Here is a 26,982-nt window from a genome sequence, read left to right on the forward strand (position 1 = left end):
GAATGCACAGATCTCAGGTGACACCTAAGTATATGGTAGTGTCTGCAGTTGGTACTTATGTTCTTTCTGACAAATACAGGGCAGAAAAGCAAAATACAAACAAAGTGCTGTCTCTGTGGGCTGAGCTATAGTCAGATGCATCGAAGACAGACAGAACTTGTGATGGGCAGTCTGCAGTTTTTCCGCTGAGCAAATGTGTGGCATATTCATACCAAGAATGGCATCTCCATCCATAAATAGATGGAGTCAGAAGCTTACCATGGTGAATGGTTCAATGAGACAAGGCAGTAGCAGAAAAATCTATAATAGGGTCTGGTTTCATAAAGTAAACTCTGTTTAAGTGTATCAGGGTTGTAGTGACTATGTGAGCATGGAAGAGGCATGAAACGTGTGTGCCAGGTTTTTAACGTTGGTTACCATGGGGGAGGATGAGTGTGACAGTAAACAAGGGAAAAAAGACTTCAAACAAAAAAAATTAGAAGAGTGTGAAAGGTGTTGCATCTGTGAATAATTATATACAGAGTGTGTGTGTGTATGCATGCCTAGAGAGAGAGCTGATAGCACAGATAGAAAAATGATAGTGGGGTTTATTTCAAGGTGCTGACTTTTTAGTGGATTTTTTACATTTCTTCTTAAATGTGTTCTGATTGTTTGAGTATTTTGCAGTGAGTGTTTCATTTTTTATAATCGTAAAAGACACCCAATCTTAAAGCTCTTTTCTTTGTGAGGAAATATTCCAGCATGTGTAAGAGCACACAGGCTCAAGACCTTGTTGGGGGAGGAGCAGGAAGAGAAAATGTGGAAGAGGCACCTGTCTCCGGGGTAGCCAGTAAGAAACCAGTTCTGAATCGCAAAAGAGACAGAGAAGAGCTCTCCCGGGCCTCGGAGGCAGGGAGACCTGGGCTTGTGTCTGGGCCGTGTGCCTTATGTATGACCTTGGCATTGGCCATGTGACCTTTTCCATGCCCCAGTTCCTCTCCTGCAAAATGAGGAGAATTCTACAGCGTCATTGTGCCTGACATATCGTTAGGTACTTAACATTATTCAGTGTTGCCATGGAATGAAGAATGGGTGAATGAATACACGTGTGCTTGGTTCAGTGAGGTCACATATGTAATGTCTGAGCTATGTGGGTAAATACTCAACAAATGGTAGTTTTCTCTCTGACCCTCATGTCCTGTTCCGCAGCTGGGGTACCTGGGGAGTGAATTTAGTAGAGTGGGGTCTTGTCATCGCCTGAGTTCCACGTTTCATTCTGCAGTCTTACATGGGGTGCTGCTGGAGTTGGTCAGCCGCTTCTCCTCATCGTACCTCACTTTCCTCATCTGTAAAGTGGGTCTTGTGATAATATATATCTTGGAAGGATTAAATGAGATACATAAAGACTTCACGTGATGCCTGGCAAATAGGAAGTTTTCAATACATGTAGTAGTTAATAAAAATACTGAGTGTTCCCCAAGTAAACAGTACCTATTATGTGCTTCTGTAAATGGAGAGGATAGATACTACAGAGTGCCTGGCACAGAACAGGCATCTAACAGATTGATTCAAATAGCCTGAGGGCAACACATGTCAGCATCCTGAATCTGTGGGCACCGCAGCCAATTAATGCTTATTTCCATCACGAATGAACAGGTCTCGAAGGCATTCTGCAAACGTGCCTTTGCTAACATAGTCTTTTCCAGCGATGATCTCTAAAACAGAGAATATATTAATATTTATAAGATGCACATTGTGTATTTTTCTTTACACAGATTCTCCTCCTTCCTTGGGTCTAAGTTGCCAATTTTTAAATATATTTTTCTAACATTCTTGTACCTGCAGAGAAAACGAGGTGCTCAAAGTCCAACTGAAGAAATACGTAGGAGCTGTCCAGATGCTGAAAAGAGAAGGTCAAACAGCTGAAGGTGAGGGGCGGACAGAGCCTGGGTGGGGAGGGGGCTACACCTTTTCATCTTCATCGCCCCTGTGCCTGGCATAGCAGACACTCAGCATGGGATGAGTGCATGTGCAGGTGAATTAGAAGAACGGGGCTGGCTAGGGTTCCAGAAAATCAATTAAATGGAAAACCCTGCTCTGTATTCTTGCTAAATGCATAATATTATAAGACTTACTTGCCAGACTGTTAGCAATACTTGTATCAATTTGTGTACTTAGGGAGTTTTCTGTCTAGAGCCTTGAAACATTTGCAAGGTAGTGAACCTTCAGCACGATTAAGTCACATCAGGCCAGGGGTGAAAGCAGCAGAACGCCAGAGTGGCGGAGAATCAGAGCTATGGAGTTAGGCTGATCAGGCTCCAACCCCAGCTCTGGTTAAATTTCTTAATCTCTGTGTACCTCAGTTTTCTCATCTGTAGAATGGGGTTAGTTGACAGTGCCTACTCCATGAGGCAGTCCATGTAGGCATCTTAGCATAGTGCCTGCATCGAGTGAGTACTGAGTAGATTTTAGCTATTATTAATACTCTTAATCAGAAATACAGGTCGATAGAAAAATTATTGTTTGACCAAGATCTCACTAAATAAAGTAGTGCTATATGCTTCCTCCCTGTGCAATTGGCCTGTACTTTAACTGTCATGACTCTACTAAAATGTTTCTCAGGTCAGCCTGCAGAAGGGACAGTTAACTAACTTTGGCTCAAGGGTCTTGCAACCTTCAACCAACTGACCATTACAAGATTTTCTTAAAAATGAGCTCTCAGAGTGTGGACATTTTAATAGAGAGGTGGATGCTCCATGCTCACAGGTCTTGGGAGTCAACCAGACCTGGATTAGACTTCAGGTGCACCCTCCATGACTTGACCTCTTGGAGTTACTTTGCCGTCTGGAAGAGGAAACGCCACACCAATGTAAGAGGAAATCAGAACAATGTCACAAGGGCTGTTGTGGGGTTTTTCCGAAACAATGACTGCAAAGCTTCTAGTGTGGCACCCGGTGTATAGTTGGTGCTCAGTCAATGGTAGTTATTTTTCTGTGTCAGAGAGAGAGAGATAAGATTGGAGTCTGGTTTTGGCTTGCGTAGCAATATCATAAAGACTTGAATTTTCTTTGGAGCTTTTGTACTTGATCAGGTTCAACATGTTTGGTTTTTTTTTTTTTTGGATAACATACCTCACCTCATTCCTGCTACGTCTGTAACAGTTACCAATCTGGGGGTTACCATTGCAGAGTTAATCGTGTCTTGCTGTAGGGGCTCATCACCCTTTTCATACAGATACTGCTCGTGTGTCCCGGAATCCATCTAATTACATGGAGTTATGTCTGCCCTGGCCTTCTGCCTCTTCACTTCTTCTCATCTTTGTTCCGCCAGCACCTGGCTTTTACAGTCGTTCATTCCATTCGCTATATGTTTCGAATGAGTAGTATATGTTTAGCCCTTTACCCTTTCTAAGCAAGTTCGGTTATATTCACGTTTGATTCAGTAATGCTGTGATGAGTAGGTATTTTCCCTCTTTTAAAAAAAATTCATTATTGGAGGCTCAGGAGAGCTTAAGGGGGCTCGTCCATGGATCTGGGGTGGAAATGAGCTTGGGTTATTTTCCTCCAAATCCCTCTTCTTTGCCGTATGAAGTTCTTAAACTAGTGTGCAGAGGCCTTTCCTGGGGCACCTATTAAATGTGCTTCTTCTCAGGAGATCTGGGTTGAGGCTCTAGATTCGCACGTCTAGATGCGTGACTCTCCTGCAGCTGATCCGTGGACCACGCCATCACCTTTTGAGAAATCTACACTCTACCCACAGAGCTTTGATTTGATGCAGTAAGAAAATTAAACCAGGGGGTGTGGGGAAGCACCACTGGGCTGGCATTTGGTTTAAAAACCACAATACTATAAAGTACATTTCTGAGTAGGAGCGTTTTTGGAGTGAGCCCCCCCAAAACGGGTGCACAGAACCTACAGTGTACAGAATGGTTTCTCACGGCAGCCATAGTCCCTTTTCCTAAGACCCAGCCTGAATGCTCTGAGCCAAAGCTAGGTATGAGATAGCCCTTAAATGGAACAGAGCAGAGATAATGAAGCACATTTTGCTCTTTCTTTGCTGTCCCTTACCCTTACCTCCGTTTCTTACTGGGTCGTTTAAGACCATCTACCTTATGTGTGAGTCACCCTTAGTGGGAGGTCTTTATGAAAGCCCTCAGATGCAGGCACGTACTGACCGATGCCCTGTGTTTGCTTGTTTAAGTCCTGCAGTTTATTCCTTCTTCCACTTAAGTAATATTCGTGAGCACCAGCTGTATGCCAGACACTAGGAAGCAGCCTCATTAAAAGGCATGCTTTCAAAAGTTGCACTCTGGCCTTTCCAGAGCTTTTACCTAATTTTTAAGTCTGTCATCTGCTACTCAAAGGAGGGACTCATTCCTCAACCCCAGCCAGATAACTGACTCAGTTTGTTGAAAACTATTGAGTATGTGTCCTGGCCAGGTTGGGATGCCTTGGGGTGCCCTTGTCAGGCTTTGGTAGCTTGGGGTGTCCTGGCCAGGCTAGGGGGGGGCTTGGGGTTTCTAGGGAGTTGGAGGAGCAGGGGCAGGGAGAGATCGGAGAGGGAGAGTCCTTTCTTTCTGATCCATGATTTTCTTGGCTCCTGATGTTAGGTGGACATAGAGATGTGTACTAGCTTTCCCAAATTCTAGGTGGGAATTCAGAATGCATTTTCCACAAAAGAAACCTTTTAGTTTGAGGATATAAAGATTTTTCTATCTTTTGGATGACAAATGGTTTATGAAACTGAGCTCATCAGTAGGGAAAAGAGTGAAAAGTCATTTAAGCCCCAAAGCCTTCAGGTTTGAATAGATGGCTGAGGGCTATATTGGGATCATTATATTCATAGTTGTTGTGGGAAGTGCCTTCAGGATTAAGAAAAAAGAATCAACTTAAAATGGACCTTTAGAATAGATTGTTGATAAACTTTAAGAGGTTAGTAGGTAATTTTGTTTCAGTTCTGAGGTTATAATTAATCACGGCTATTCTTTCCCCCCAAATTCTCTATGAAACACCATGTAGGAATCAGACAAAAAGTGATCAAAATAACATTTTTTTAAAAATTCATTCATTCATTCATTCATTTATATTTGGCTGTGTTGGGTCTTCGTTTCTGTGCGTGGGCTTTCTCTAGTTGCGGCGAGCGGGGGCCACTCTTCATCGCGGTACGCGGGCCTCTCACTGTCGCGGCCTCTCTTGTTGCGGAGCACAAGCTCCAGACTCGCAGGCTCAGTAGTTGTGACTCACGGGCCTAGTTGCTCCGCGACATGTGGCATCTTCCCAGACCAGGGCTCGAACCTGCGTCCCCTGCATTGGCAGGCAGACTCAACCACTGCGCCACCAGGGAAGCCCCCAAAATAACATATTTTTATTACTGTCAGTTGATTGGAAACTCCAGCTTGACCTGAAGCCAGACTCACACTCCCCAATACATTGCCTCCCAGGTGTAGACCCAGGGAACCCCACTGTGAGGCATTGTTGGATCTGCAGAATTACACTCACCCAGCGGGGGACCAAGAGGGAAGACAGTCCGTGGAGGTGTTTCCCTTTTTAGTACATCATCTCCATTTGATTGAGGATGTCACCAGTCAGGTAGGAGGTGGGGAGTGAGGCCCAGAGCATATTATGATGGATGTCTCCCCATGGAAACATGGCCCAAGGTGGAGGCCCTTCACTAAGAGCTGTGAAGGCCGCAGCTGCTGGTGCCTCCTGAGGGAGAGGCCAGGGCAGTGGGGCTGGGGCAGGAGTGTGGGTCAGTGAGTGGATATCTCCTCCATTACACCTGTCCATCTGGAGAAAGGCTGTGTCAGTGGACGGAAGGCTTATTTCACGTGTAGCTGCTACCGTTCTCCAAGGGGGTCACTTCATCCTAGTCCCTGTACATGTCCCCATGGAAAAGGTTGTCACGGCCAAAACGTTTGGGAAACACTGTGCATTCTACATTCTTCTTGCATGTCATGATGGATGTTAGTGAATGAATGACCTCTGTGCCAAAGACACTGAGCACTGCCGGGGGCTACTGACTTAGAGGCCCTGTAACTTTCTGTGCCTCAGTTTCTTCCTCTGTAAAAGGGGATTTGTAATAGTACCTTCCTCATAGGGTTTGGGGGGAAGATGAGATAGACTAGTACACGGAAAGCATTTAGAAGAATGTCTGATATGTAGTAGCCACTCAATAAACGTTATAATTATTATTATTACTATTTTTACTATCTCACTTTACCTCTCATGGCCCCTTTGAACAATTGTAAAATTAGGAATTAGGAAAATAGTATGTACTTCATAGGTTGTTATTGTGAGGATTAGCTGTTCAGAGATGTAATTCAGATAACATGCTGGGATCTAGAAAATGCTGTGGTGGACAGAATGTTGGTCCTCCAAAGATGTCCATGTCCTGATCCCCAGAGTCTGTGAATATACCCCCTTACATGGCAGAAGGGACTTTTCGGATGCGATTAATTTAAGAATCTTGACATGGAGAGATTATCCTGGTTTATCCAAATGGCCCCAGTGTAATCACAAGGGTCCTTCTAAGAGAAAGGCAGGAGGGTTGGAGAGGGAGAAGGAGTGACAACGGGAGCAGAGGTAGGAGTGATGCACTTTGACGATAAAGGAGGGGCCACAAGCCAGGGAATGCTGGCATCCTCCAGGAACTGGAAAAGACAAGGAAACAGGTTCTCCCCTAGAGCCTCTAGAAGGAATGCAGTCCTGCTGACACCTTGAGTCTAGCTTAGAGGACCCATTTGTGCCTTCTGACCCACTGAACTTCAAGAGAGTAAATTTGTGTTATTTTAAGCCACTAAGTTGATGGTAACTTGTTACCGCAGCCACAGGGAGCTCATATAAACATTCAGTTAAGTTGAGGTACTTCCTTAATCGTTGATGCGCATGGGGATCATCTAATCGTCTTATGGAGCCTGTGGTGGGAGGTTGATGTCTTAAAGGTTGGTTTTCTTGGTCAAAGGTCACCTGGTGGACAAACTTGGGACCTCAAGGGAGAGCTGTGGTCTCTGATCTGCAGCCACATCTGGGACAGGAAAGCCCACCACCCCTCTGCCACACCCCTTTGTGCAAGGTGTGTTTGGCCAAGACAGGGAAGTCCTTGTCTCAGGTCATACTCACCCCACCCGGGGGTCACTCGTGTCAGCCCTGGTGGATGATTCCTGTCACCAGCCAGCTCTGGACATTGGAGACGAAGCCTCCAGAGCTGTATGGTTGTGGCCTTACTGTCCAGTGGACCCTTGGTGTTACTCTTTGGGTGTGGTCATTGTTGCGTGTGCAGCTGGGGACTCTGGGTTCTCTGAGTGTCCCACGGCGGGAGTGGGGCTATTCTCATGAATGCTTTGCTGCATGTTGGGCTTCTCCCAGGCTCTCCCAAGGGGCATTTGCCTGTGAGTTGGAGCTTGCTCTCTGTATTAAGGAGAAGGTTCTTCTACCAGGGGCAGCCGAACGTGGGATTCCGGAAGTGCATGAGTCTGCCCTTGTCACACGGCTCGGGTTGCCCCTCCCGTCTGCCTGTGCATGGTGGACGTCTGCGGCCTCGCAGTGTCAGGTCCCACGTGCTCCAGTTTTCATCAGACCAGCGTCCTCGCTCAGGGTCAGCCCAGTGAGGTAGGTGAGGCTCCACCCTCCGTTCTGCACTTGACCTCAGCTGACTGGCTCCAGCTGGGTCTCAGGACTCTACTAGGCTATGAAGAGTTCTTCCTTTCCTGTTGGGCCTGGAAGGCTGGTGCCACTGTCGTTACCTTGTCTCCAGGTGGAGCCTGGGCCTGAGGCCGTCGCAGGGAGAGAGAAGCTGGGCCGAGAGGCAGAGAGGAATCAGGGGCTGATCGTGTCCTTCGAGCCCCTGAATCCAGCATTGCCTGACGTGACTGTTCAGCCCTGAACGTACTATTAACAAGAGCAGTAATTCACCAAGCTCCCCTGCCCCTGTTTTCGAGCTTGAGTTGGGTTTCCATAGCTCGTATGCTCCGAGCTTGAGTTGGGTTTCCATAGCTCGTATGCTCCGAGCTTGAGTTGGGTTTCCATAGCTCGTATGCTCCATGGCAAAAAATTAGCTCTTTACTGGGTGTAGAGTCCATTCTCTCTTCATGAAGCACTATTATTTCTCTGGAGTCTTTCTCAATCCACAGTGTCTGTCTCTGTGCCGTGAGGCCCTTCCTCCCGGCTGCCCTCCGTCTCAATAGGTCCACTCCACTGGCATCACCTGTCCTGGCCACCGCAGTCCTGTTCCGTGGTGATGGATTTTGACACTGCAAGTGCTTGTCGGCATCGCCATTTAATTCATCTGCCGTAGGCTCCCAGGCAGAGGGAGAAGAAACAGCCTGTTGCTGGTGGCAATCTGAGTAATTGGCAGCGAGGGTAGGAGATCCAGTAGGAGGAACCTGACAGATGAGGGAAGCTTGTGAACAATTTTAAAAATTTACTCTAAGAAAAAAAGAAATAAAAAAAAAAACAAGCAAAGGCAGTCATCAGCCTGTCTCCCGTGTCATGCCTCTGCCTGCGTGTGGCATATGCCCACTGATGCCCACTCCACTGCTGCATGTGCTTCACGCCCTCCCCGGGCTCTCAGTTTCCCTGGGCTCCCAGAAAGTGGCGAGGGACAGTTGAGAAGCCTAATTCTGTGAGGATGGACTGTCATGGGCGAGAGGATTCCTGGAGCTGGCATGTTTCAAGGGTGCATGCGGTGCTGTGTACCCTTTTATCCTTCAGTCTCAGTCACCGCAGGCATTGCCGCCTCCCCTTGGGTGGCCGCATGTTCTTGCCCCCTGTGTGCACAGAGGTGGAGATGTCTTTGTTTGAGGCAGGCTGCTTTGGTTGCAAGGAAAGCAAGGTCATGAGTCTTGTGTGTACGTGTCTGTGTCTGGTTCTAGTGGGATAAGCGTGGGACCTCGTGGAAACACTGATAAGATCTCATCACTCTGCTGTTTAAAACTCAGTCCAGACTTGCTGACCACGGCTTGCGGTACTTGGTGTGGTCTGGCTCTTTCCTACTCTCCAGCCCCACCTCCCCTCACCCTCTTTTTCCCTCTCTCTCAGCCCCGGCCACACTGGGCTTGACTAAGTAATACATCAGGGCCTTTGCACTTGCTGTCCTTCTGTTGGAAAGCTTCTCCCTCAATCTCTGAGTGGCTGACTCTGCCTTGTCAGGCAGTTTCTGTTCAGATGTCAACTCCTCTGACCTCCCTGCCTCTCCTTCCTTCTTTGGTCCATTACTTCCTTTATCTTCATCACAGCACCTTTATCAGTACCTCACAGTATCTGGTTGTTTATTCCCTTCCTTGTTCACTGTCTGTGTTCCACCCTGCTGTGTACGGTCCACAGGAGCAGGGACCTTGCCTGTTGTTCTTCCCTGCTGCGTTCACAGTGCCGTGCACAGTGATTGACCCAAGGGATGTGCTCCATAAAAATTTATAACATGAATGCACAGAAATCCAAGAGGAGCTGTTGTAGGACCTGGCCTCCTGGCATTTAGGTGATTGAAAACCCTCAGCAGCCAGGGAGAGCTCAGCAGTGGGCAAGGTCACGGGTCTTCATTGTAGGGCTACAGATAACACGCTGTAACCTGTGTAACCGCTTCCTTCAGTTGTGCCTCCAACCAGATTCTTCTGATCACATATAGTTTTGGCTCCTTGTGACTACAGTTAGCACATGACTTTGACTCTTCCAGGGTTTCATTATTCAGAGCTCTTTTGATTACAAGAGTAATAAAGTCCAATTCAGTCTGTTTTAAATGAAAACAATGGAAGTCCAGGAGTGCCTGTCTTCAGGAATGGCTTGATCCAGGGGCTCAAACAATATCATTAGGAGGTTTTTTTGTGTTTGATTTTTTTCATTTCTCAACTCTGTCTCCCTTCCGCCTCGCCCACAAATATTGGCAGTGTGGTGCCGGTGAATGTTTAACAGCTAGCTCTCTAAGGGAAGAAGGCTCCGATTTAAGGTGCTTGCTGATGTCCGTGGTGGTGGTGCTCCACTGTGGCTGATTTCAAGCTGTGAACACGATGTCACTGAATGCGAAGTTGGGAAGAGGTACATCCCCTGGGCTCCTGTGAGCTGGTGTGCCCCAGCTTTACACCCGCCGCCCCCCCCCCCGCCCCCGTCATGTGTTGGCTCCATTTTCAGGCAGGTGTTCTTAAATGCTGGCAGAAAGCTGCCAGCAGCTGTTGGTTTAATCTTCCCAGCAACCCAACTGAAGAGAGAGCTCTTCCCCACTAGTTTCCTTATAAACCACTCTCCCATCTTCCCCCACGAGGAGCAGTGCTTCTCAACCTTGGCTCCATGTTCAGTCACCTGGGGAGTTTTAAAAAAAAAAATCCCAGTGCTTGGCCACTTGGAACCACTGACTTCAAACTGATGAAGTGATGTGTGCTAATGTGCTTCAAATGTGTCAATACGCCTTGATTCTTGGCCTGGGGTAGATACCTTGACTCTCATTGACACAAGAAATTAATCGTTACCGTCATCCACCTCTAAAGTGGCTGGGCCAAAATTCCTACCCAGATGTAAGCCAAGCCCATGCTTCCCCCAGCGCCCCAAGTTGATTCTCCTGGAAATGTTCTAGGTGATCCGATACACTGCATCACTCTGGGCCTCAGAGGTGGTGTATGACAGGTGACCGAGAGGTGCTTGTCTTTAGGGGCAGCCTCTGCCTAGGATGCCTGGCTTGATTGGTTAGACTCTACCCCTTAACTTTATCCTGAGGAAAACCCACTCTATGCCCCTGTCTTCTGTGGGTGACCGAAACCCAGTCATGGACCACATGGGGAGCCGGGTCAGAGCGTGAGGTGCTTGGAACTGGACGTCAGCTGCGGACAAACAGAAGCGCTGGCTCACCGCTTCTCAGTAGCAGTGGTGCGTGTGGACCAGGCGTGCTGTAGACGTTTTCTTCTTCTTCACTGAAGGCTCCTCCTTCCACGGTAAAGAGAAGCCTTTGCCTTGAGAAGGAGCACGGAGAAGGCGATAGCAGGGCCTGGAGGCAAAAGGCAGGCACACATTTTCCAGTTGGGGGGAATCTGGGTTGAACCTCAGCCCTGTCATCTACCAGCTCCGAAATCTTGGAGTGAGTTTTAATCTCAGAGCTTCAATGTTTTTATTTGAACAGAGAGATAATAGTGTTGACTTCCTAGCATTATTTGAAGTAGAAAAGAGATGACATATGTGAAGTACCAGGCAACTGTTGACATTATTTTGGATTGGAGATGCATTTTGAAGGGCGTCCAGGCTGTGGAAGGTCAGGGACCGTTAGCAGAACACCTGTACGTTAATTTCTGAAAGTGGGTGAATAATTATGGTGATAATTGTAGAGTTAAACCTCTTTGAAACCTTTGTAGTCCATTATGCTGGTAGAACAATATTTGTGTGATTAGCCAGTTTCCTGACCTTTAAATAAAATCCGAACAGGTAGCCCCAGTACCTGGCCCTTTCTAAGCACTCGGTACTGCCAGCACCAGGAAGATGCTCCAGGGACAGTGGCCAAAGCTTTGATATTTTAAAATCAGGACTTGCTGGAGAAGTCTAGGAAGTAATGTACCCATCACCCAATGTACTCACCACCCAGGTATAGCAGATAAATTTCCATCTTGATTGCAGATTAATGAAAAGACTTAAAAGTTGCAAGTGCAGTTGAGGGTGTCCTTACTGACTGCACGCACAGATGTTTCCAGACTAATTCTGATGGCCCAGCTTGGGTGGCAGGCCTCACTTAAACGAATTCTGGGGACTTGGGTGGCATGGGCGGGGGGCGGGAGTTAGAGCTCTGATAGGCCTAGCCATGGTCACATGCCCTTTCCTGGAAGGGAGGGTGTAAGGTGGGAGCAGCCCCATCCAAACATTCTGAATTGAGAATGCAGAGGGGCAGGCCCCCAGAAATAAGAGATGAATTCTGACAAGAGAGGATTTGGGGAGCAAAAACAGACGATCTTGTACCTGGAGTGATGTGGGAAATGGGGGTAACGCCAAAATTTTTATGTAGGAGGGGTTTGGTGGTTTTGTTGGAAAGGGGGTTTGGAGGCATTGTTTTGCTCTGTTTGTATTGAATTTGTAGGTTTCCTTGGGATAGTGTATCAGGTAGAACTAGATTTGGCTGCATAAAGAGAAGAAACCTAGACAATGCTGATTTCCATAAAGTTTTTCTCTTATCCTACACAAGTCTAGAAGTAAGTAGTCTAGTCCAAGGCTAGTGTGCTGATTCCATAGCAGTTGGGAACTCAGGCTGCTGTTTTCTTTTTGCTCTACCATCCTCAGTACATGGCTTTTTATCTTCATGATTGCCTCATGGTATCTATCAATGTATTGCAGCTAGTGCTCCAGCCATCACATCTGTATTTCAGGCAGATAGATGCAGAAGTGGGAAGGGAAGAGAGTGCATTTCACAGCTGAATTCTATAAGGATTTAAAACTTTAAGGATCATAAGCTCTCTTTAAGCAGCTTTCGCCCCAAATGGCTTCTGCTTAATGCTGTTGGGCCTCTCCTAATTGTGGGGAAAGCTGGAAAACATGGTTGCTTAACTGGCACATAGGGAAGGAGGGACAGTGGATATCGGGTAGGCAGCCTGCAGTCCTTGCCCCAGGTGGCTTTGAGGAAGGTGAGGCTGATGACAATTTTGCGGGGGTGGGTGGAGGAGGATGTTTCTAAAGTCCCCCCAAGCCACCTCTTAGTGCCATCACTACTGGGAAAAGCTTCATCAACGATACAGGGTCATAGCTGCAAGAGGATCCATTCCCTGGTTCTAGAAGTGGCCCATGTCTCTCTGGAGACCTCCATACGAGATAATGTTTTATTTGCTCCACCTGATTTTATCCCCTGCAGGATGCTTTCCTCTCAAATCATTGCAAAGACAGTTGCCTGAAAACACCAAGTATCGATTCATGATTTTTGTTCATTTCCTTTTTATTGTTCGGTAGGAAACAAAGGCCCAGAATCAGAACAGGAGTACTTGGAGTGCTTCAGCTCCCTCCTGAGAGGACTAGGCCAGACATAACACTTATCGTTGTCATTGTGACTTTTTAGGGCTGTCTCGGCGTTGTGATGCTCTTCCTGCAGTTTTTCAATCAGTGTCTCCTTTGGTGTTCAGCTCCTCCCCTTCCTGGAAGGGTTTGTTTTGTTAAATGCCACTTTGTTTCTAAAAACTGCTCTGTTTTAAGTTTCTAATTACAGTTTTCATCAGGCACCTGGTCATTTTGCTTTGCTTGAGTGGGTAATGATGCTTCTACCTCAGCCGAGAGTGACTTGTCTAAATGTTTTCTTTTTTCTTGGACTGCGTAGAAAAATAGACATCCTAGAAGGAGATAAAGCCCACCTCTTGGTCTGGGGTTATTTCACTGGTTTATGGCCTCAATTTCATTCTTTGTGTTTCAGGAGAAATACACTCCTTCCTCACCCCTCTCTGCGGAATGCCTTCTGACCCTTGTACCTTCTGTTCATTCAATATAGAATCTTCCTTCTGCACAGTATACCTCCTAGTCACGGTCAGATATCATTGCTCCAGGAAGCCTAAATGATGTCCCCACCATCATTTCCCCTAGTTGGTCATTCCCAGATCTATAGTACTGCTGCCTAAGTTGTGCTTTAAAATTTTAATTTCTTCCTTTCTTTAGTGACATATTCCGTAAACATTTACCAGGATATAAGCTCTGTGACAGTGGGGACTGACTTGGTTTTGATACTATTGTGCACTCAGCTTCTGAAACAGATTCCGTACATCTGGTAAGTGATCAGTAGGTGTTTGATGAGTGATGGACTGACTGACCTGCTGAGTTTAAATACTAATGATAACTAATGTGGGTTAAGCACCGTATGCCAGGTCCTGTGCTAACTGCTTAAGAGGCCACCTTCCTGTGAGGTGGGTACTCTTTATCATCCTCACTTTACAGGTGGGGAAACTGAGGTCAAGAAAGGTCAGAGAGAGAGAGAGTATAGGGGAGTCAAACTGTCTACATTAAAGTCCTTTCCATGTCCTGTTAGATTGTTGTTATTACCACCGTCATGGTCAAGTGCTCTGCCCAGGGCACACAGCTGGTGGGTGGGGGGCCGGATCATTGAGGCCCCGAAACAGAAGTGAATGACACACAGTGTCTGCCCCGCTGGAGGTCACAGATGGGGGTGAGTGGGTGGGTCCAGTAACCTGGGCTCCAGGAGAGGTGGGGGGGGGGTGCCTGGTCTTTCCAGTCCCAGTTTTCTCCCAGGCAGCCAAGCCGGTGGGCAGAGCAGGCGAGGTTGTGGATGCTGAGCCATGTGATGTGCTGCTTGGATGCCCTTGACCCGAGTTCCTGGGAGGCATTCTGGGTCCGTGCTGTGCTCCCCATTACCTTTCCATTTCTGACTTAGAGTCTGTTTCTGAGTCCCAGTCCCTCCAAAACAAAACAAAACAAAACAAAACAAAAATCCTCCTCTACCAGGTGGAGCCAATTAGGCCAAGCTCGGCTCTACCTTTAATTACTTTTGCCCTCATTTGCATCTGGTTTGTCTCATTATAATGCAATTAGCAGGGTGGCAACCAGGAATGGTGCGCGCACAGTTTTGAGGCCTTGCTTCTGCGGTCTTGGCTTCCTTCTGAATAAAATGAAGGATTTGGAATAGACACAAGCACACATATACCCCTGGGCCAGAAGCAGCCTGCTGAACTCCCCTGGCTTGCCTGAAAATTGTCTTTAGCAACTTGATTGTGGAATAACAATTTGTGTTTTCTTTCCTTGTTAAAAAAAATGAAGCCATATTCATTATAGAGAATTTAAAAAGAGAGACAAGCAAAAAAGGAGAAAATAAAAATCACAAACCCTCAAGCGTTGTTAATATTTTGGAGTATATCCTTCCCGATGGGTATAGCACTGTGTATGCACTGTGAACACTCTTGGGATAAACACATCTTGCCTGAAAAGTTTGAGCATCCCTCACCCCCCTAATTGACACATGGACTTCATGGGCTAAGAAGAAAACTGATGGCATTAAAAAAAAAAAACACCAATAACAAATAATTGGTAGGGATTTTAACAGTAAAATCAGGCAGTGATATAAAATGACTGTAAGTTATGACAAAGTCCTGTCAGTAACCAGTCACATGTGTGCCAAGATGACAGGAAGTGGGGTTTGATGGGCGTGCAAGCTGCTTACTGCTGTCTTGCCTCCTTCCTTACCTCTTTTCCAGAGGAAAGCAGGACAGCATTCATGAAGGCTGCCCGTCCTGTGTTAGAGCATGAAGGTGTAGTCCATGGGCTTGGCCTGGAAGGTTCTAGCTCTGCCCCTTGCCAGCGGTGTTACCTTGGGCAGATAACCTGGCATTTTTTTGTGTGTGTTTTATCTCTTTCCTTTCTGTATGTTTATTTTTTGGATAGTTTCTGTTGCTAAGCCTTGAAGTACACTAATCTTTCTTTTGCATTTAGCTCATGACACTTTATGGTGGCCGTACCTGGCTGCAAGGGATGCTGGGAAACATAGTCTCTTAGTTTTGTGTCCACAGATCCAAGTGCCCAGCAAAAGTTGGTGTTTTCCTTACTACATAAGAAACACTGGCTATTAGGGGATACTTGCCATTTTTGCCACACATGTGAATTAATTGCTACTCTGCTTTTGATGAGCAAGTGGGCGCAAAGTGCTAGCTTTCTAGGCAATGGCAGTAATGGGGTCAGTTTCAGTGGAGAAATGGGGAGAGGTAAAATGTGAAAGATGCTCTCCGCTCAGCACCTGGATACTCTACCCCAGTTTGGGTGAAACAGGAGTCATCCTCCTCTTCATGTTTAAGAAGTAAGGTAGCCAGTTTCTTTGTGTCGCATGCCTATTTCCCCTGTGAATCTAGGGTGCCTTCGTGGCATGAAGGATTAGATTTACCATGGACGTTAGATTTACCATGATCCTACTGATCAGCTAGGTCAGTGCCAAGAGAATTTGATTAAACTAGAATTGAGACCCAGGTCCAAATCTTGGCTTAATGCTCATGTGATTTTCAGATGGCATAAACTCACTTGCGCCATCTGTAAGGCACGGATAGTAACTACCTGGCTCAGTTAACAGTGGATCCCAGGTTTACGAGATCAAGTTTTAATTTTATTTATTTATTTATTTATTTATTTTGGGGGGTACGCGGGCCTCTCACTGTTGTGGCCTCTCCCGTTGCGGAGCACAGGCTCCGGACGTGCAGGCTCAGCGGCCACGGCTCACGGGCCCAGCCGCTCCGCGGCATGTGGGGTCTTCCCAGACCGGGGCACGAACCCGTGTCCCCTGCATCGGCAGGCGGACCCTCCACCACTGCGCCACTAGGGAAAGCCCTACATGTTTTCTTATATCCTGGGCTGCTTCATTTACGTGGGAAAGATTTACAGAAGTACGGTCGCTGAGGGAAAGCATGGGTTCTGTGCCCATCAGTTTTGCCTTTTGATTTGAAACCAACATGTCATTGTCATCAAATGTTCTCCCTGATCTGACACCATTTTTGGGGGATCTGACATCTTTTTTTGGGATCTGACATTTTTTAAAAAAGTGATTTTCAATCCCTTTTGACTCTGACTCACAGTAAGAAATAGGCTTTTGAAGCACACACTTTCAAGTATGTATGTAATTGAGACACAGCCTTCCTGGAATAATACTTAACCTTTACTACAGGCAAAACATTCTCATGTTTTGTATCCTGTTCTGTTCCATGTTAACAAACATCAGTTGTGACTCACTGAATTATTTTTACCACCCTACGAAAGGGACACAACCTGTGGTTTGAGAAACACTATTTTCTAGAAAGGGGTAATATTCTGGAATCTTGTAATCTAGTTAAGTTTGATATTTTATCTGTTGGTCAGAGCCATTCCTCCTCCTTCCCTTCCTTATTTAAGGTAAAAACATTATTCTTCTTAATGAAAATTCATATATATTTTAATGCATAATGTCTTTATAGTGCAAGGTGGGATACAGACTAATTTCCTTTGGAAATGGGAGTTGTGCTTTGGTTTTTGTGTGTTTCCTGGGAGAGACTGAATACTGGGGCTTTGCCACCATGCAGTGTGGACATACCCATTAGCCAAGCCACCTCACAGGTGATTTGTCCTCTCTCGGGTCTAGCCCAGTTGCTCATTCGTTGATCCTGACCACCCCCTGACCCCAGTGTTCACACACGTCACCACCCCTCGCTCAGCCTCAACTCCCACTCTGTCCTCTGCTGAGTGCTCTGCAGACTTTGGCCTTGACCAGCAGAACTCTGATTCTGCTATTCCCTCTGGGTCTGTTGAGGCCTGCAGCCTTATTTTAGTAACAGAACTTTTTCCCCCTTTGGCAAACAGTGAAGGCAACTGAAGCCAACAAGAAAGGGTATTATCTCACAGAACTTCTTCGGGTGCAGGTCTGGCTGGATCCAGGTGCACAGGCACCTGGAAGTTTACCAGGAAGATTTATCTCTCTTCCCCTTTGTCCTGCTTCAGGTTCTGGTAGGTTTGTTTCATTTTCAGACAGCTTATCTTTCCTGGAGAGAGGAAGAGGTAAGATGGAAGCTGGAGAGACAGGGAAGGGTCAGAGCAAGGATCACTCTACGTGACCTACAGAGAGGCTTGGGTTTTATCCGCAGGCTGGGGAAGCTGGTGAAAAATTTAAAGTGGGAAGTGACATGAGTCAATTTGCTTGTTTCCTCCCCTCACACGAAGATCTGCCCCATGTGTCGTATTGTTCTGTGTACGTCAGAAGCTGGATTCTGCCTTTAGAGGGATGGTTACTTTCAGACGCCTAAAATATTTTTTTTCCTTTTTTTTTCCTTTTTTTGAAATTTCTGACATTGTTTGAATTTAATGATTCATATTACGAATTATTCATGAAAATGATCTTTTAAGCTTCTTATAATAGCTGAAATTATCCTTCATTAGATACTGACAGTTCCTGTGATGGGTGTAATTATAAAAAAAAATATTCTTAGGCTAGTTATATTCTGCAGTGTTAAAATTACGCAAATGAGCAAGGGATAAGAATAGAAGCTGAGTAGGATGGTCAGATTTTATGGGAGAAGGGGGGGATGGCAGCATTGCAGATTTCTCAAAATGAATAAATATGTGCTGTACACATTAAATACGTTTTTATTACAGTCTGCCTTGATGTTCACCCTTTCCTCATTGGCAGCGGAGTGCATTAATTTTAGCGCCCTGAATTGTTTGTAGCTCTTGCCCATGTATGAATCGCATAAAGGAGAAATTTTTTTTTTTTTTTCCTTTCCTCCTTCGTTCCACTCAGCATTTTCTGCAAGGCAGGCTGTAGTAATCTCTGATAGCTCTGCAGAATGGCAGGCTTGTTGCTAATACAGAGAAAGCCGAGCAGGGAGTGGGGAGGCTCGAGGGTGGGGGTCACTGAGCCGGGTCTAGTGAGCCAGGGTGGGTCTCTGGGTAATTAGCCTGAGAAATCAGGACCGCATCTTGTTCATGCCCCAAGGATGGCCAAGTGGGATGTTCCTGGCTAATAGGGGCCAACCTACTTCTTGGGATTAACCTTGTCAACTTTGTGGGGAAGCACTGGGATGAGAAGAATTGAGAAACCTTCCAAACCACAATGGCCAGAGCCCCATGTGACCTGCCCCTGCCTGCCTCTCCAGGGTCTGTTAATAATGCCCCTTTCTGCCTCTCCCTCACATGGTCCCATCTCTTCTTGGGGGCTCTACAGAACCCCCAAGAGAGCAGTTGGTGAATAGAGCACCATGACTGGCTCTACAATCTAAGATCAACTCACAAGTAAAGCAGATGGAGTGAATTCTCCCATCTCCCTGTCTTTGAACTGGACCAGTTAGCGAAATGTAAGGTAGAGGGTGATTTAAAAAAGGAAGAAAAAGGCTAACATTTAAGTAGTGTTTTGCATTTGAAGAACTGTCCATGTACTCATTTAATCCTCACATCAATCCGACATGCTAGATGCTTTATGATCTTCAGTCTGCAAGTGAGAAAGCATAAGCAGAGAGCTTAAGTCACTTGCTCAAGATCGCACAGCAAATTAGGAAGGTGAAACAGTGCTGGTAAATTTTCAGTGATTGGTGACAGCACGGGGTGGGGGCCTGATCTGCCCACCCAAGAGGTTTTCAAACAAGCTTGGGTTTGTTCAAGCAGACATGTCTTCCAGAACTCTCCTTTCACTTTTACCTCTTGGGACCTCTACCCATTTCCCATCAGGTTCTGGGCGTCCACTGTTCTGCCTGCTTCTGTGCCCAATTTAGCGTGTACCACCACCCCTCGTGTAGTATTATATGTCACTGCATGGTGGGGATGGTTCGGTGTCTTCCTCGCTTGCACCTGGGTAGCCCTCCGCCTTGGTGTTTGGTTTTCTTCCAAAATGTGCACAAACCTCATTATGCCTTCAGATGACAAGAAGTAGATACTTACTTCCCATTATATCTTAGCGACCAGAGGTTGGAAAGTATTTATTTTTTTGTGAAGGCCCAGAAGTAAGTATTTTAGGCATTGCGGTTGGCCTGTCTCCTCGTCCTCTTCTTCTCCTCCTCTTCCTCTCCTTTTTTTCATCCCCTCCCCCTCCCCCTCTCCTAAAATGTACAGTTTTTACAGTAAAATAGACCACGGGCTGGATTTCACCCAGGGGGTATAGTTTGCCAACCCCTCTTGCAGTCATATGTTGGTATTAAACTGCCTCTCTTAAAAAATTGAACTGTCCTTGTTCTTGTGGGTCTGATTTTTGGTTCAGGTGGTTCTTCTTGCACTTGTTATGTCTGCTTGTTTCTGAAGTGCCCTGGACCCGCTTGTATACTTGCACTTGTTATGTCTGCTTGTTTCCGAAGTGCCCTGGACCCGCTTGTATACTTGCACTTGTTATGTCTGCTTGTTTCCGAAGTGCCCTGGACCCGCTTGTATACTTGCACTTGTTATGTCTGCTTGTTTCCGAAGGTGCCCTGGACCCGCTTGTATACTTTCTTCTGTTCCCTGTTAATCTCTTGCCACTCTTGCCTGTTCTGGTTTTGCTCCAGCCACCCTGGTGCCCTGGAAATTTCTCAGAGATGCAGAGCTAGTGGCGGTAAGGGTGATGGTTATTTGCTTCCTCAGACTTCTCTTTCCACAGTTTCCACGGAAAAACGCTCACTTGATAAAAGGTAATCACCAGCCTGTGTGTTCGCACCTGAGTGTGCCTTTGGAGCGGCTTCTCCCTGAGCGTCTGATGTTGCAGGAGGGGGCGTGGGGAGGAAGCTTGGTGGTTTGCAGACACCGTCCTCTTAGCCATCCTTTGCCAGCCCTCTGAGGTCACTAGTGTAGATCCTTCTCACTTTTTAAGTGAGAAAACGTGAGGCTCAGTGTGGGGTTCTGCATGCAGCATGTGGCAGAGCTGGAGAGTCAGTTTAGGTCTGTAAATTCCAAATTTGGGACTCTGGCTGGTACCTCCTTCGGACATGAGTGATTCTGGAATGCTCCTCCTCAGTGTGCTCGTGGTTCAGAGCAGGGTTTCTGGAGCCAGACCATGTGGCGGTGAGCCCAGCTCTACCCTTCAGCACCTGTGTGACCTTGGGCAAGTTACCTACCCTATCTGGACCCCAGCTTTCTTATGTGTAAAACTGAGATAGCAGTATCGCCCTCATGGGTTGTAATGACTGTAGAATGAAACCAGTGACATGATGCTTGGGAAACATTAACTATCATTGCTTTTTCTTTTTTAATCAACTTTATTTTTAATCGTAGTAAAATACACATAGCAAAATTTACCACCTTAACCGTTTGTAACTGTGCACTTCGACAGTGTGAAGTACATTCACATGGTTATGCAGCTGATCCCTGGAACTCTTGTCATCTGGAGATCTAAAGCTCTGTCCCCAGCTCCTTACTTTGCTTTTTAAACAATCAGGCGAGAGCAGCAGGCACTTGACTGAATTGAAAACAACACCTGCAGTCTGCAGACAGCTGTTGTGCTTTGCCCTGTGGGTGGCCCGGCTCCTGGGCCACGGTGAGGCGTTTAGACTTGGGGTCTGTCTTCCTCCCCAGCCATGACACCTACCGTTTATTGCCTGCTTTCTCCTCATGGGCTCTTGGCTGACCACACTTCACGGTCAGCATCTCTCGGAATGAGTGCCACAGTACTTTCCGGTATGTTCTCGTGGTTCCCCTATTTTACGTAAGAAGAAATGGAGTCTCAGAGAGGCTCAGCAGCTTATATCTGCCCACGTGGCTCAGAGAGGGCAGAGCCAGGCTCTTACACTCATCCAGGGGCTGGCTTTGCACCTGCTAGCCTTGCCTCCCTACCCAGTTTCTTGCTATTGGACGGCTGTGGTGAGATTTTTTTTCTCATTGTTTTCCTCAGCATGTGAAATACTAATCCTTTTGAGTAGTAGGTTATCTGAGCACCTGCTTCTGACTTCAAGAAGGAATAGATGTGGCAAATTATACATCTCCTCCCCTACTGCCCCTTTCTCCTTTCTTTTCCTTTCTTTCCTTTTCTTTTCTTCCCTCCCTCCCTCCCTCCCTCCCTTCCTTCCTTCCTTCCTATCTTTCCTTCCTTCCATCATTCCTTCCTTCCTCCTTCCCTCCCTCTCCTGGCTTCACTGCTTTCTCTGACACATCTTTATAGAGGGCCTGCCATGGACCAGGCCCAGTACCCGATGCCTGGAATGAAGACACGAGACAAAGTCACTGCTCTCAGAGCTCGTGGACGAGAAGGACAGACAGATGAGTAGGAAGAAGTTACAAGTCAGCGTGATAGGCTCCCTAACATGGCACTGAGGGGAGTCTGGGTGCAACAAGAGTATGGCGGAGAGCCTGGCCCACTCTGGGTCTGGGGAGAGCATCAGGTTCTTAGAGAAAGTGCCATCTGATTTGAGGGTTGAAAGTTGAGTAGGAATTCTCTGGGTCAAAAAAGGGAAGATGAGATGGTCAAAGCTTTCTGAAGAATTCTAAAGAAGCCATCTGTGCAAAAGCAGGGTGGGTCATTGAATTTGATCTTTCTCTAGTCAAAAAAAAATTTTTTTAATAGCAAGCAAGCACAAAACCAGGTAACCCACTGAGACAAGCTTGCTGGAGTCCCAGCTCTGTGTCCTTTTGGATGCTTCCATAGTACCTCGTGGAAGAGCCCAAGGCAGATGTGACAGTATCCCAGGGCAGGATTGGTTAAGGTTAACTGGGATTCCGAGGGGTGGCTGCACGCAAGACCAGGTTAGAATCCAGCCTGGGCATCTCCCAAAGGGGGAAGGCTGTTGGGCTTCCTGGATGTTATACTTTATCCAAGCAAGGACAGAGCTTGGATAGATATTTCTAGGTAATCTGTAAATCTCGACCTCCCTTTATACTTCACTGAAAAATCATTTCTAACACCCATTATTCTACTGAACAAAGCCTTTGGTGGTGATCAGAGACAAAGATGGTTAAAGTCTTAATATAACCTATTATATCTTTAAAAGCCATCTTACATACTTGGGCCTGGATATGTTGTAAAGTTTGCAGTAGGCATCTGGGTCAGCCGAGGTCCAGGGTGCAGGGTTAGAAGCAGCACGGAAAGTTTAAGGTCCTTTCCTGAATTGTTTGAAGAGTTGAGGAGTTGAGGTAGGGGCCTGACCAGATCTCAGCAAGGCCTGAACAGCCATAGTTGTGAACTCAGCAAGCCTTCCTCTCTTTGTTAAAAAATTCATTGACTTTCCAGCCTGCAGCCCCATGTTTACTTTGCCATCCTCATTGTAGTTAACCCTACAGTAATACACTGGAGTTAATGAAGAGGCCCGCCTGCCTTTACACTAACCCCAGTTAGACAGATGGAGCAATCGAACTCTGTGTTTTACCAGGCAGCTTTCAGCCCTCATCCGCCGGCATTCCAGCAAGAGGCGAATTCATGCGAGGTGTGAAATCCCTCACGTACAAATGACTTCTTCGCTGTCCCACTCCTTCCTCACAATTAATCCTGGTGGTGATTAATCTTTTTGCTCTTACTTTATCTAAAGAACAGTCTTGTTCAACATTCTGGAGACTTGAAAAGCGCTGTGTGTGTTTAATATTAATCTGCAAGCACTCAGAAAGGTGCAGAATAAATTGAATCAATATAGTCTGGGAGTTTGGGATGCTGTAACCAGCAGAGGCCTGAAATTGAGGTGTATGCTAGTAGAGAGCATGAATCACCTCCCTGCAACAGGAGAATGTTCTCATGATTTTTTAATGGTCCCCTGTAAATGAATGTGCACTATTAAGGTAAACTCTTTAAAAATTAAGTCTTTTGTAATTCTGTGAGTTTAAGAGAGAGAGAGAGAGAGAGAGAGAGAGAGAGAGAGAGAGAGAGAGAGAGAGACGAGAATCTGTAGACCATGTAATTCAGAGGAGGCAGCTCCTGGGACTGACTGGGCTGCATGGAGCTGTAGGGCCTCTGTTCGTTGTAAAAAGGATACTTTGGTTTCCAGGGCAGCTGAATGCCTTGAACTGAGCCTTCAGGTTTGGGGAACATTTATTTAATACCCAGTCCACTGGCCAGCTGATCCCATCTGCAGACAGCAGGGCGTGGCTACAATCCTTGATTTAGAGCTGATTTGGATCTGACTTTGGGAGGGAAATTTGGACTTGGCCAATTCTCATATTATCAATAGTTGTAGTTGGGATTATGGACCAGGAGTGTGGTGGAGTCCAGACACAGGATGCAAACTCCCTTTTGGGGCTTTTTGTTAAGAGCCAGCCTTGCTGTCATCATGCAGCGCAGCTGGGGGTCCAGCAGGGGGCGTGGTGCTGCTCTTCTGGGGACCCAGCTGCAGCTCTTTCTTTCCTTACTGTATTTCCCAGTCATTCCACAGAGCTTAGAGTTCAAATAATAACCCCGTGGTTAGAATCAGCCCCGTTAAGCAGATTTCTCGCTTTTGCATTTTCATTGCATTTTCATCTCTTCTTACCCTTACCCTCACCCAAATGATCTTCAGCTCAGTAAGGATGAGGTGCAGGTCCACAGACGATGTGTAATACATATGCGTGATGTTATTGGTGATATTCTAGGGTGATGCCTTTTATGGCTAGCTACCTGGAATTTTTCAGTTCTTTTTATTTCAGTTGAGGGCTGAAAGTCACACACATGCAAAACAAAACAAAACAAAACAAAACCCCCCAAACCAAACCAAACCAAACCAAACCAAAAAGACCCCCACCTTGGCCCAGTCAGCATTTGTTGAGAGTCGTTTTGTGACGAGTCCTGGGAGCTGGTATTCATCCTGTGCAAGTCTGTGGGAGGGAAGAAAAGAGTACAAGCTCCAGACCTGTGCTGTTCAAAGTGACCTCTCTGGACCAGCAGTATTGGCATCATCACCCTGAAATATGATTGAAATGCAGACTCTCAGGCCCCACCCTAGCCCCGCTGTTTCAGAATCTGTAGTTTAAAGACCTGCGGGTGAGTTGTCACACATTATAGTGTGAGTAGCACTGCTTGAAGTTTTTGTGGACGGAGGATATATATTGACATCTGTTGCTGTTATTCCCTCTCCTGCGCCGGTGGCAGGCATCACTAACCAGATACTTTTTTCCCACTGAACCCTGTCTAAGCTTCATAATCCTTCTCAACGCAGTGGTCCAGGTAGCCACTTTCAGTTGTTCAGAGCAGGTGCTCAAGATCAAGTTCAGTCGCTGCACCCCACCTCCGTCGAGTCCATGATTATCTCTTACCTGGAAAACAGTGACATTCTGCCGCACCTTCCTTTCTTACCCCACCCTTTTCCTGTTCTCTATAACACAGTCTTTTTTTTTTTTTTTTTTTTTTTTTTTTTTTTTTTTTTTTGCGGTATGCGGGCCTCTCACTGCTGTGGCCTCTCCCATTGCGGGGCACAGGCTCCGAACGCGCAGGCTAAGCAGCCATGGCTCACGGGCCCAGCCGCTCGGCGGCATGTGGGATCTTCCCGGACCGGGGCACGAACCTGTGTCCCCTGCCTCGGCAGGCGGACTCTCAACCACTGCGCCACCAGGGAAGCCCCACAGTCATCTTTTAAAAGTGAAAAACTTCCCTGCTTCAAACCCTTTAGCGACTTTCCATCGCAATTTAAATAAATCCGAATTCCTTACCATGACTTGCGAGTCCCTGCCTGCCTGGGCCCTGCCCACCCTCCCGCCCTCCCCCTCTACCTGCTGTTCTCTGCCCCTCTGGCCTTGTACCAGGTCCTGGAGCATGCCATGCCCTTCCCGCTTCAGGACTGGGACGCACCTAAGTCACCATCTCCCCGTTGTCCCTGTGCAAAAGCGGAGGAGCGTGGAGGTTTGGTCTGTCTGAAGCCTTATGAATAGTCAGAACTGGAGCCAGTTCATTTCAGAGCCCGAGATGCTGGTGTAGCTACTACCCCTCCCCACCGTGGACACACCAGGGAGCCTCCTGAATGTCCTCTGAGTCTTCCTGTCCTTCTGTGACAGCAGGAAGAATGTCCCCCTTCCTAGACTGCCCCCCCCCCCCCCCCCCCCCCCCCCCCGCATCCTGCGTGGCCAGCTCCTCCTCATGCCTCAGGGCTGGCCCTGGGCTATCACCTCTTCAGAGAGGCCTCTTCTGGCTGTTCTGCCCAAGCAGCCCCCATGTTCTCTGTCTCAGCGCTCCGGAGAACTTGTCGTCATTTGCAGTTAGTTTTATTTATTTGTTGTTGGGCTAGTGCTCCGTCTCTGGAGAAGACAGTAACCTCTATGGTGACGGGATTCCTTTCTGCGTTACTGGCCCCACACCCAAAGCACCAACAGCATGCCTGGCACATAGAAATAGGTGTTTAGTAAGTACAGTCTGAACATATGCACTAATGAGTGATGAAGTGCAGGACAGTCCTCAAATTTTTGGCCGGATTTGGACCCAAGAGCACATCTAACCAGCCTGTACTTTGTACATAGGGTGACACGGAGAAACAGAGAGGTTTGACCTGCCCGAGGCCAAGCAGCTGATCAGATCCATAGGGATTTTGTTTAACTGCATGGATGCTTTTTTAAAGTTACTGCATCAGATAGCCCCAAATATTCTTCATACCATTTTTATCTTTTCTTATTCCCTTTGAAAAATGGTGTTTTTTAAGACTATCAAGTGACCTTTTCCTCAGTCAAGTAAGATCCTTTCTGCATTCTGCAGAGATCTTCCATCAACAGGATTTACCTAGAATTTGAATTGGGGAGTTGCTTTTCTTGGGTGGATAGTCTCCACGGGATAGTGTCTGTGAGCTGAATCAGAAGGGATGAACTGTACTGGCTTGGAGTTCCATCTGTGGTCCTATGTCTTGTGCCAAGATCTCTACAGGTAGCTCAGTTCCTGCCGTCTCATGCTTGTCTGTTTGGACCCATGAGGTGACTTGAATTGCCTTCATTTTTTCTAGGACTGAGGTCAGCAAACTTTTCTCTAAAGGGCCAGATAGTAAATACTTCTGGCTTTGTTGGCCAGAGTAGTCTTTGTCACAGCTACTCAACTCTGCTGTTGTAGTACAGAAGCAACCCTAGACATTATGTAAATGTGTAGGCACTGTTGAGTACCAATAAAACTTTATTTACAAAAACTGATGTTAGCCCAGATTTGGCCTCAGGGCCATAGCTTGAGGCCCTTGTTATAAGATGTCCAAATTAAAAACCAAAACCAAAACACTTTAAATGTTGGATAGGTTTCATTTCTTGTCAAATTTGTTTGCAGAGTGCCTTGGAAGACAGGTTTGAAGCTGTTCTTTGGACTCAGGAACTGGTTCTTAAACTTGAGAAACATCATTGTTTTTGGCTTCCCGTTTGGGCAAAGAGTCAAGCAGTGATTTCTCAGTTGCAAAAAATACTTTTCACTTTTCAAATAAACAATCATATTCTCTTCATTAGTCACCCATCTGCTGGGCCCTCTGCCTACTGAGGAAAGATTCCTTCGTAAACAGCAGGAACGCATTGTCCAAACTAACCCTGTTTCTTTAGTGATAGCTCTTTTGTGCAAACTGGGCTCTTCTGCACGTGGATGCATCATCCTTGCCCAGATGCTGGGAGGGCCCATTCAGCGTTAGTGGAAATGCCAGTATACTTCCAGATCGATCAAACAAAACTGCACGTGGACAAGTTTCAGCATTTGTTTTTTGACCAACCAACAGTTGATAGGCCTTGAATGTCCCAAACGTTTATCTTTGAG

At 46.6% G+C, this 26,982-nt stretch overlaps 1 protein-coding gene across 3 annotated transcripts in view; it reads left to right on the plus strand.

Annotated features, from left to right (window-relative positions):
- SNX29 (sorting nexin 29) overlaps nucleotides 1–26,982 on the plus strand; it is a 545,210-nt gene that overhangs the window by 204,887 nt on the left and 313,341 nt on the right. For 2 of the 3 annotated variants that reach the window (XM_067012531.1, XM_059038667.2), the window contains exon 14: nucleotides 1,825–1,907. The exons of the other annotated variant lie outside the window; for it this stretch is intronic. In XM_067012531.1, the coding sequence (XP_066868632.1) occupies nucleotides 1,825–1,907 (83 nt within the window). The remainder of the gene's footprint in view (nucleotides 1–1,824; nucleotides 1,908–26,982) is intronic. 3 annotated transcript variants of the gene reach the window in all.

This window comes from Kogia breviceps, chromosome 14, assembly GCF_026419965.1.
Source record: "Kogia breviceps isolate mKogBre1 chromosome 14, mKogBre1 haplotype 1, whole genome shotgun sequence".
NCBI classification, from domain to species: Eukaryota; Metazoa; Chordata; class Mammalia; order Artiodactyla; family Physeteridae; genus Kogia; species Kogia breviceps.